The sequence below is a fragment of the Erpetoichthys calabaricus genome, chromosome 8 (assembly GCF_900747795.2).
Source record: "Erpetoichthys calabaricus chromosome 8, fErpCal1.3, whole genome shotgun sequence".
NCBI lineage: Eukaryota > Metazoa > Chordata > Cladistia > Polypteriformes > Polypteridae > Erpetoichthys > Erpetoichthys calabaricus.
The window spans coordinates 61,871,356-61,883,126 of NC_041401.2; the positions used below are offsets into that span (position 1 = coordinate 61,871,356).

The following is an 11,771-nucleotide window of genomic DNA, read 5'->3' on the forward strand; positions in this document are numbered from 1 at the left end:
AAGGTACTCTGGTCTAATGAAACCAAGACTGAACTGTTTGGCCTCAAAGAATCCCTTGCCATCTGTGCAATACCATTCCAACACTGATGCATGGTTGTGGCAGCCTCATGTTATGGGGTTGCTTTTCAGCAGCAGGGACTGGGGGAACTAGTCATGGTTGGAAGAAAGCTGAATAGAGCAAAGCACAGAGATACAATTAATGAAAACCAGCCTTAGAACGCTAAGAGCTGAAGGTTCACCTTCCAACTAGACAGACACCTGAAGCACAAAAGCAAAGACAACACAGGAATAGCCTTGGGACAACTCTGTGAATGTGAAGTGGCCCAACATTTAACCCAATTGAACATCTCAGGAGACACCTGAAAATAGCTGCCCAAAGTGAGAGTATCTACAGAGGACAATGACAGAAAATCCAGGTGCAAAGTTTATCATGTCATATACAAAAAGACTTCAGGCTGTCATCCCTGCCAAAGGGTCTGAATACTTGTGGCAATGTAACATTTCATTTTAATTTTTAATAAATTGGCAAAAACTTTCTAAACTTCTGTTTTTGCTTTGTCACTGCAGGATACTTTTTTGCTTGATAAGATTTTCACTTAAGACTACAGCCTAATGAAATGTGAAAAGGTGTGGGGGTCTGTAAATTTTCTGAATGTACTGTAAATCCATTCTATTGGTACCATTTAATTTGTACCGACTTTCATTGTATACCAATAGTTTACATTTCTAGTATCTTTAAACACAGAGATAAACGAGCTGCTTCTACAATAATGAAATCATTTCTGAATATATGACTTTGGGCACTACCAGAGTGACTGGTGGTTGTTTTACAATTTTTTTTTTTTTTTTGAAGTGGTGCAAATTTAATTTTTTCATTTCTACTATTATCATATTATAGCTTGATCACAAAAATTACAAACTTAAAAAACTTGTTATAAATTCAGAGAGATCCAGTTTTAAAATGACATTCTTATTAAAAAAATGCTAAGGGCTTCTACTCATATGTCTTGCAGGAAAGGGGATATAAGAAAATGTTACATTTTCCCATTCATTCATCTACAATGAGCACAACATCAGAATTTATAACTCCATAGAGGCTCCATCACAAATAATTTGTCCAATTTTTGCAATAAAGTATTAAAAGCGCACACCCCCTTCCCCCAAGTAATTTTAACCAACAAGTATGCCTTGGTTTCTCACGGTAATACTTTTATTCTTGGCTCCCGCTTTATACTCCCAAAGAAATCATACTGCTTTACCCCTGTTGTTTGAGCAAAACTACATGGCCAGTTTTCACATGTGGAACAGAAGCAAATTTCCAATGTACTATGCAGCTCAATATCTGATGCATCTAACTGTAAGATACAGGGTATATCAAATGTAAAAATTAACCATTGCTTACATTCTGATGCATTAAATTGTGTTATTCCATGAGCTTGTATTGTAAATAAAAGCAGCCCGATTGAAGAAATCACACACTATTAAGCAAATACTTAACGAAAACCTCATCTGTAGTAATAGTATGAGTTAATTTTGCACAACAAATGAGACTTATTGTCCATTTTACTTTACACAACATCTCTAGCTCTGTAAATCTATGGAGTGTTGAACAGATTTATTGTTTTAGTTTTTTGTATACAAAGTATAGGGAAAGTATTGTATTCGTCCAAAAATTCAATGTCGAGATTTTGATGAATGTCAACGTTTTAGACCTCAGAGTCCGAAAATACCACTTTTGGAATTATGTCTGTGAATGTAAACATGATAACTTGAGTACGCTTTCACTTAGGTTAACCAAATTTTTCATGCAATTATTAGGTAAAAAAAATATAGATTTCTATCAACGTTTGGGCTATTCCTGCTAACCGGAAGCAGTACTTTACCTTTGATTCATGCACCTGCACAGTCCAATGTATTCAACTTTACTTTTACAATTATCATTCCATTACTAATTTGATTTGTTGTTGATTATATTTTTATATTATGTTCATTAAAGAACAATCATTGTTTTGTGGTTTACTCCTCAAATATCCATCCCCATCTCTGAGTATATGAGAAAGTCTAGGGTAGACCACTCAGGATTTTTTTTTATGTATGCTGTGGCCCCAGTGGACCAGCACAGACTTTGTACCTGGATTTTCCCATCCTACGATGCACAAGCCTCTCCTAATTCCTGGCCACTGCTGCACCCAATTCTTCATAGTACTTCCACCACACCATCTTACATTTCAGATGGTGTAGGCAGTCAATTTTCATCACACACACACTGTTTCATATTAGGGTTAGTGAAGTGACTCATTTAATCATCCTTGTACGCAATGCCCCAAGTCCCTTTTGCTCAGTCTATAAATTACTAAAAAATTTATGCTCAAAAGGTCTTGCAAATCTCCTGTAATTTGTGTAACTTGCATGAACCTGCTTGAGGACAGACTGGAGGTGTACTGTGGTACAAGTTTGTTTTCACCTTACAATTAATCCAGTATTCAAATATCAAACACTGCAAGATATACATGCTGAAACAGGAGTAGCAAAGACCACCAAGTGTAATGTGGGCATGCAAGACTATCAGTACCACTATGTGGCTTAACAGCTTTGAGAATTATTAAATAAACCCTCCACAAGTGTTTTAGCACTGTACTAAACACATTCAAGAGTAAAATTGCAATTGTAAAGAGTAGCAGATTGCCAGGTATACACCTCACAAAAACTGATGTAAATGGTACAGATGTATTTTATTCTATAAATTCTAAACGTTTGTAGTACTAAAGTTTAAAGTGTTCAGATAACTTCAGCTGGGACTGGGCACATGAAGAGGCCACCTTCATTTGGATTCCAAAGAGAGAAAGGGAAAAGCAAATTTTCTTGTTCAAGGTTTGGAACAAGTTTGACATCTCTAACCAAATTACATATTTTGTTAACATTTGAAGGAAAAGTTTAATTTTAGTAAATACAACTGACAGCAACAATGGCATTTTTATGAAACTGTTAAAAGTTCAGTTTAGATTTTATTAGCAGCAAGGTCTCAGTACTCATTAAGTAGTCTGGTGTAATAGTTTTTGGTATTGTTGGTAGCCAATTACAATTCCAGAGCCTAATAAATTGACTTTTCAAAAAGTGTTGAATACTCAACCATTAATCAGCTCTTTTAAGCAACTGCCAGTGGATCTGGAAATTCAATTCACTGATGCCTACAAAGTAGGAGGAGGATTTTAAAATACCAGTGTCTCCAGGTAAATGTCATTAAGAAAACAGCAGTTCTAGGGAAACATGGAGATCAATACAAAAATCTGGAAGACCAGGAACCAGATATAAAGGACAGCTTGTATACTGTGTAAGAAGGCAAAGCAATACCCCCCTGTATGACTGCAAGATAGCTGCAGTCAGGTGGAGCAGAGAAAGAAGTGGTGGCACACTGGGGCCTTCATGGAAGAGTAGTTATGAAAAAACTTTACCCAAGATGTCATCATCACAAAAGTTCACCCTAATATGACACACCACTTCAATTCTATTGAAGAACCTCATAAAACACAAGGTTAACTGTTTTATAATTGACCCCCCTCTTCCCCAGACTTGACAATCTCTGAAAAATCTTGGGTATATGTTAAATGTACTATGCATACATATAAGACAGCCCAAAAATTTTCACAACTAGGAGCAATCTGCATGGTAGAATGAGTAAAAAGTTTTCCAAAACTAGAATTCAAAGACTCCTGGCTGGCTACAAAAACAAAAGTTAACAATACCACTTTTGGAAAAGTCACAAATTGTAAAGTGGACATATTAGGGTGCCCAAACCTTTGCAAATGCCACAATTATTCTTCAAAATAGATTGTAAATGTATATTAGCAATTACACTTTGTTTGCTTTAATATTCTGAGGTTAAAAATGACATGTAAATCTTGCCTGAATGTCCAAAATTTTGCATCAAACTGTAAATTCTTGTCCATGGATATCAGAGTATCTAGATTTATTCTTTTGTTTCAGGCAGCAAGAGAAAGGGCAGAAAAATTAGATATTCCTGCTCCAAAATGAGCCAGTAAAAAAGTTTAGCTGTAGCCAACTACTACTTTATGGTTCTCTTTTACAGTTATAGGCTGATGTAATCTCACTTAACAGAATACAAAATACTTTCAATTATTAACACATTCACACAAAGCCGGTTTTACTGCTATAGCTAGGAAAGCTGACAAGAACATTTATCAAGTTTTTTTTGCTGCTAAAGTGTTAGTTACAGCTGTCTAATTAGAGCAAATTATGTAAATCAGAAATACTAAAAAACCCACACACCATGCAACATGTAATAAACCTTGTTTAAATATTAATGAAAAATGCACCTCCAAACAACCATTAGTTTTTCATGTTTATTGTTAGCTTGCGAATTTCAAATTTAATACAACTGAATTACATCTGGTTGGGCACAATTTGCTTTTTTGTAACAGCTAGCTAGCCGTTCCTCCAGCAGAATTCATTGCTCCACACTAAATTCAGAAGTCACCATGTAAGGCTCTACAATAATTATGTTATATTCATTTTGTAATAGCACACTGAAGGAAAAGGTAGAAAATAAAATGAGATGTACACAAAATAAAAATTGTTAAAAGTCAAGATTGTCTGTTGAGCAATTGCCTACAAAACAGCGCTGAATTAAGACAGACCATGACACAAATTCCACCACATTGAAAGCATGCGTGGAAACAAATTTTAAAAAACCTATAAAGACAAATAGCAGCTAAAAAGAGTCCATAGAGCTGCACATCAATTAATGCAAGTGTTGTAGTAAATTATGTTCCACCCAGGGCTTTCTTCCATTATAAAAGCCATTACTAAACTCTCCTAAATGACAAAATTGGAAAATGATTAGCCTCAAAAATGTTACTTTCAGACACTGCAAACAAAAATAAGAAAAATACTGAAAAAAAAAAAAAAGTCTTCTACAGTCCTCAAAGAAATTTTCTAAACACAGAAAACTAAGCAGCACTCCAATATGCTCTCTGCCTAAGACCAACAATGTTAACATGTCACAGATGTACTTACTCTGGCAGCTACTACTTTTCATAGCTCCAGAGCGACAAAGTTCAAAGCCATACTCTACAGGCTTCAACACAGACTGACGTTCCAAATGAGATGGGAACAATAGCACACTATGCAATCAATTCATTCCCATACCCCTTTGTGCAGAGGAAAGGCAGTTTAGAGAAGATCTTTCGAACAAGCCACTTAATATGAATTTTTTATACAATGCAACTTCCTTCATTATTCACCATGTATACTTACAAATCAAACAAGTTTTGTAATAAATCTTCTGATCAAAACACCAACCATAAATGTGTCTTGTTCAGCATGGTCAGGTTTATATAGCATGTCAACTACCTTGCCTCATTTCATATTAAATGGCTGTTGAGAAGTAGATTTCATATCCTATTATGCATTAAAGAAGTGCAATAATCAATTCACTTCTCCAATGTGTTTCGCTACACTGTGCCATCTTGAAAACCAATGCAATTTGAGTAGATAAAACATGAAGTACACAAAGTGACAATAGGTGCATTATATAGAATCATTTCTCAGATTAACCATATCTTTAAGTCCAACCTTTAAAATTAATGAAACTAGTGCTTTCCAATTCTCATGCCCTATATTAATGAAGGTGTACTCCAGTAGATTAAGATAAAATGATCACAAGAAACCAAATTCACCTAGAGCAACCTCCAACAGCATATCTACAAGTCCATGTGCAGTTTAATTCCAACCCCCCCAGTTGAGAAAGCTGAAAATACACAGCTAAGAACAAAACATCTCACACTGCAGTCAGAAAATCTTGTCCAGTTCAGTACTATGTAGGACACCTTCTAATATGGATCCCCTTGCATTTCCATTTACTGTTCATCACTAAAGGCAGTAGCCAAGGAGGAAAGTCATGACAGCAGAGGAGCATATGACAGAATAGGACAAATTCTCCCTGCCGAAATATCAGGGTACCAAAATGCACAAAAAGCTGCTCCTTGTGTACCAGATTCCACAGGGTAGAGTAGTAAAATGTAGCAAGATAATGTAGGCCCTCTACATCTTTCTTCTTAGGATTACAAAACAGTTGAGACAGGTGATCAGTCATTAAAGTGGACTGTATTGGAGTCAGTGTATACGTGTCCATATAACAAGTTTAGCAGATGGCCAATAAAAGGAAGAGCATTTATTACAAGAAAAAAAAATCACCGCAGGCAGCAATCATTTTTACCATTATCTGATACAACATGCATCCACTGAAGACTTCACACCATTTCTAGAGTAAAGTATTAATGAAGTCGCACAATGGAGCCTCACGAAAACACCACATTTAAAGCCTTGCATTAACATTTGACAGGGTCAAATTCAACAACATACCACAAAGTTGATATTTGGCCTTGAATATTTAAATATGGAAAGTTGAGGTTTGCTGCCCCACCCCAAAAAAAAAAAAAAACAAAAAAAAAAAAAAAAAAAACACACCTTCATATAGCACTTTAATAAATTCCACCAATTCATAACTAGAATGTCAAGAGTTGCAGATGCAAAAAGAATGTAGAGTGTAAAACTAAAGCTCACACTAAATAAAAGCCAGACCAGCATATTGCCACTAGTTCATGAAGATGGGAATAATAGAGTGAACAACAAATGCACAGTAGAACATTCCTTCCCTCTCAGGAGTTTAGATTCATTTATTTTTCCCTTTAAAGGCCACCATTTTTCTTTCTTTTTTTAAACAATTTGTGCAATACAAAAGAAAATAAAATATAAAGCATCAACAAAAAAATTCCTACACTACCCTCTCCCCTATTTATTCCAGGCAACTAAAGAAAAAAGTTAATTACTGCAACATATACACATTTAAATACTGTATACAGTCCATGCATTTGCACAGCCAGTTCTTTTAGTGTGTGGAGAAATGTGGCTTTAGCCATCAGTGCATTGCAGTCCAGGATTGTTTACATCCTTCCTTCAACCAGATTTGAAGAGAAGAATGGCCACCTGCCCCAAGTAAAAATAAATAAAGTGTTTGGTCTCATGTGTGACGTAACTCCCAAAGTTTCTTCCCACGATACAGTGCCATGTCGGATTATACTTCTTGTCAAACTCCTGTAGAAAGAGCAAGCCAGGTTTTAGTTAGGATTTTTACACTTCTATATACACACACCGACCAATTACAAACAACTTATCATAGTCAATCATGAATTACTGCATTACTTTACATAAATTGCAATCCACTGAACTCTACAAAAGGAACAATCACTCAGCTATCATCTTTTCATAGAGTAGGTAAGGCCTGGGTTTAAAACAGGCATTATTACACATTCTACAGAAACTACAATTAAGACCACAGAGAATGTTAAGTCTCCGGTAGTACAATTATTCAGATACTTGCTGCTTTGAAGGCCATGTTACAGTCTCTCATACAAACTTTGGTTAAATATAAATCGCCTACTAAACTTGAGGCAACTTCAAGAGAATGCATTGTCAACCACTGCATTGGACAGAATTACGAACATGCTCAGATTTAAATTTTATTAAAAAATTTTTTAAATACTGTCAGAATCAAAAATTGAAAACAGTTTGTTGATGTAGACCACTTTGGAGAAGTGGTTCTCTAGCAACAAATGACCATCCCAGTAGAGGGCTTACCTTTTTAATATAGGCTGCAATGTCCTTTTCAATGTTGTACTTCTCCATGGCCTGGGTGGCACAATCCACTGCATCCTGCTGCATGTCCTCAGACATGTCTGCATTCTTGATCACAGCTTTTCTATCAGACATGTTTCTAGAAAATGAGGAGGCAAGTTAGTTAATTCCTTTGAGACAAGAGTGTTGGGATTCTTCACTGATTCACTCAAGTCTTTAAAAAATTTTAAGGATTGTATTTTCTTTATGCAATGTTTACACATGCACATAAAAGGTTAATTAAATGCCCATGTAGTACATGAGGTGGGCAAAGCAATAGAATAGTCTCAGTGGAGAGCTCATGCACTAGAAGATTACAGTGGAGACTCATTTATATAATAAAAAAAAAAAAAAAAAAAAAAAAACACGCACTGGTCTAGATTTGCTAATCCATCTGCCCAACATTAAATGCAATTGCATTTCCAGTAAGAGAATCCTCAGACAAAACACACACACTTAACTACAAGGAAGATACATCTGAGCACTAAGTGCACAAAGGTCTAGGCACCAAACAGCATTTTAAATGCTTTACAGCAAAGACCAGTCTCAGATGTCAAATATTGTGGGTATATGGCCATTTTAACACAAAGCTTCGTTTTATTCGAGACACCATGCATAGTTGGGAACAAGGCAGCTAAAACATCATTACACTGGTAGAAATTAAAACACTACAGAGAAGCAGGATGTCAAAGTTTTTTTTTTTTTTTTTTTAAGGAATGGATGATGGCCTGAAATTTCCACATGAAAGCAGGTCAAACTAAACTGTTGAATAATCACAATTTAGGTAAATTTAAAAAGCAGTTCACAAAAAAAAAAAAAAAATTGATCACTTTAAGTGGTTTAAACAGTGTACTGTCATTTGGCTTTAAAACACTTAAGAAAACTAGGATGGCTTTGGCAACTTGAAGTCAGTAAATTCAAGATATTTTTAAAATAGCCTCATAAGCAATAAAGGTTTATAGCATGTCACGGTCTTGGAATAAAGCAGTACCTGTTAAGTATTAGTCTCATTGGAGAAATCAGGACATGACATTATCCATAGGCAACAAGCTGCCACACTGCCTCCCATTTGATTAAATAGCAACATTTAAAACTGATCCATTAAGAAATTATGTAGTTATCCAGAGATCAGTGCCCCCTGCTAAGGACCTTCTGAGGTAGTCCCCGTCTTGCACCTTGTCCTATAAAAGGTTATGGGTACCTGCAACTCTAAATCTGGATTTCTATCCATCTATCCATCCATCTAAAAGAGGCTCAATAAGAATGTTACCTACTATAGAACGGAATGCACCATGAAGGCAAGACACAAATGAATAAAGTATTTTACTGTTCTATTAACTAAAACCATCAAAACCGCATGATAAATTGTAAGCAGCCAAACCTACCATTTTTAAGACCCATTTAAAACTTACCCACAATCAAGAGTGTGTCTGGATGTCCCCACAATGACCATTCACAGAAAAACCATTAACAAAATGGGTTTTCTGCAGAAAAGCAGCCTTACAGTCTAGAATTTAATTCAACTAACAGAAGCAGTACCATTTACTGTCACAACTGTAACAATTCATAAATTATTCCAACATAGATCAAACAATGTTTCAATTAACGAGGTACCGTTAAGGCATCGTTTTTATCAAGTGCATGGTGTCGAGTCTACTTTATAATAATTTTAAAAAGCCTTTCAATTTCATTGTATGACCTAACAAGGTTTACTACACTGGAAGATACTTGGAGGTCAGTGAACTATTTACTCAATAATAAAAAGACTTAAATTATACATGGACATTTGCTGCAGAGAAAAGTGGCAGGTCTTATCTTGCACTAAACTGCAGAATGATCAGGATAAAATAATGCAAGCTGCATATGATCTAGATGTTTGAAACAACAATCACCAATACGAACAGGCCTGAAATGACCATGAATTGCATTATTTGTGTATTGCCCATTTCAAGGCACGCTTTAACCCTTTTAGAAGAACCACTTTTTACTTTCATTAACTTAACACGAGTTCAAATTTAAACTAAAAATTAGATTTTAATATTACAAATATTGGCTCAACAAACAAGCTGCATACAGACTTTACATAAATGAGACGGGCGCAACAATCCTCTTGTTACAGATGACAAGAACACTTACGGCTAGCCAACGTGTAGTTTTAGTGAAAAAAGTGCATAAAATACGAATATGTGATTATGTGATAAGCTTTGCAAGCGATTTTCTCGGGCAAACGTATCTACCCAAGTCACAACGAACCACCAAATATACAGTGCTATATAAATTAAAAAAAACCCACAGACACACACCACCTAGGGGACCCCAGGAAAACAGCTCCATTCGGACATCAACAACCGACTACGAATGAAGCGATGTATGCTCGCAGCTCAAAACAGCCACCCGAATATTCCCCTAGGTGGTGATGGTGGTGGCGGCACTGAGAAGACCGTGTCATTTATTGTGAAATGCCATAGTCATTCCATGTAAATGCACATCGGGGAGAGACTATAAACTATACCGGACACACTGCTTACCAAATGAACCCCAAAGACAAATGAGCACATTTACATGGTCATACATTCTCTTGAACACAAAGATAGCTGATGGGTTATATAACCTACCCGTCGGTCCCCGTGAACTCGCGGTGCAGCCCTCCGCAAACGTAATAAATAAATAACCGCAGAGGGCCAGCGTGACGTGCGCCTCTATTTCTTGCTACAATCCCCGCCCCCTCCTCTTTATGCGCAGGAATGCGCGTTCATTCTCGGGGCGCAGGGATCACGCTGCGGTCAACATAAATAGATAAAAATGTACAAATTAAATCTAAACGCGCGAGAACACGTCGCACAGCACAGTTGCTAAAATGCATTTACAACCCTCACCACCTCTCTTATGGGAAGCTCCTACTTATAATAATAAAAAAGCTCAACTTCGAACAAGAAGACATAAACGCAGCTTTTTCTACTCAAAATTGTAACTCCGCGTACCACGATCTTCAAAACAACGTAAAGCCCACCATTACCTTGTTTTAGAGTGTATACCACTTCTCTGTCAAGCCGAACGCTTCTCAGACAAGCAGGCGCGTATCTCTCTCCGTACAGCGGCTCACTGCCCCACTGAAATACCGCCCCCTCCCTTCGCGCCTCCGCCCCGCCCCGCCCGTCGTTACACATTGGTCGGACAGAGTTGTGTCTCCTCCCCCTCTAAGCGTTTTCTACTAGCTTCATTCTTTCCGCATCTTATTTCAGACCACAATGCAACGGGATAAGCTTAAGAGTTCCGTGGACCAAAACTGTTAGGAATTTGCTTGTCGATACAAAAATAAATAAAGAAGTCGTGTGTTTTCCGGTCATCGTAACACATGTGGTATTTTGTCATGTTACTCGTGTAAAGTTACTCTGGTATTATTTGATTAATTTAATCGTTTGCGGTTTGGTGGCACAGCGGTTAGCATAATTACATTCCACCTGATGAGTGTCTTAACAATAATTGTTTTGTAAACTGGCTCTGCCCACTTCTGTTATCAGTGCTATCCAGGAATTCATTTTCTACTGCATAGTTAATTGAAACGGTGCTCGACTAATTGGAGTCGTCGCCGACCGTAAAATTCTTTAGTGGGAGGTTTCGTATCCGTAATGCTACGTTGAATAATTGGTAGGTAGTTTAATCAGTTAACTTTAAAATAAATGTTTTGCTGTGTTCGAGTGGTTGATAATGCTTACAAGTTTTTGGTCTTTGATGCGTGCGCATCCTTGTGAACGTCTTACATTGTTTACAAACTTAAAAAGAAACATTTCTTGAGCGCATTCCGTTAAGCAGTTTGCAAGCTGTTCAGTACATTAAAGCACAGCAACGGTTCATAGTCTTGCTATATGCTCGGGTGCAGATCCACAAATTTGCTCGAAAGTGGTAGCTGACAGCCTGGCACTTTTGCCTCTTCCCTTCGGAGAGCCGTGCATAAATCCTGGCCGAACGAGGTCAGTATAGAGTTTATGAAATTCTAGCTGTGGAAATTTTGAGATTAGCTAGTTTATGAAATTCTAGCTGTGGAAATTTTGAGATTAGCTTGATGCGTCCTTCAAATC

At 36.8% G+C, this 11,771-nt stretch overlaps 1 protein-coding gene across 2 annotated transcripts; it reads right to left on the minus strand.

The window, feature by feature from the left end:
- Positions 1–4,347: 4,347 nt before the first annotated feature.
- On the minus strand, positions 4,348–10,840 carry dynll2a (dynein, light chain, LC8-type 2a). Of its 2 annotated transcripts, none has more exons than XM_028806613.2 (3): positions 10,709–10,840; positions 7,657–7,792; positions 4,348–7,113 (listed from the first exon to the last, which is right to left on the minus strand). In XM_028806613.2, the coding sequence occupies exons 2-3, from the start codon at positions 7,786–7,788 to the stop codon at positions 6,976–6,978; spliced, it is 270 nt and encodes an 89-aa protein (XP_028662446.1). In that variant the 5' UTR covers positions 7,789–7,792; positions 10,709–10,840; the 3' UTR covers positions 4,348–6,975. The 2 variants fall into 2 exon arrangements, with proteins under 2 accessions (XP_028662446.1, XP_028662447.1); XM_028806614.2 differs by lacking the exon at positions 10,709–10,840 and adding an exon at positions 10,308–10,392.
- Between the last annotated feature and the right edge of the window lie 931 nt (positions 10,841–11,771).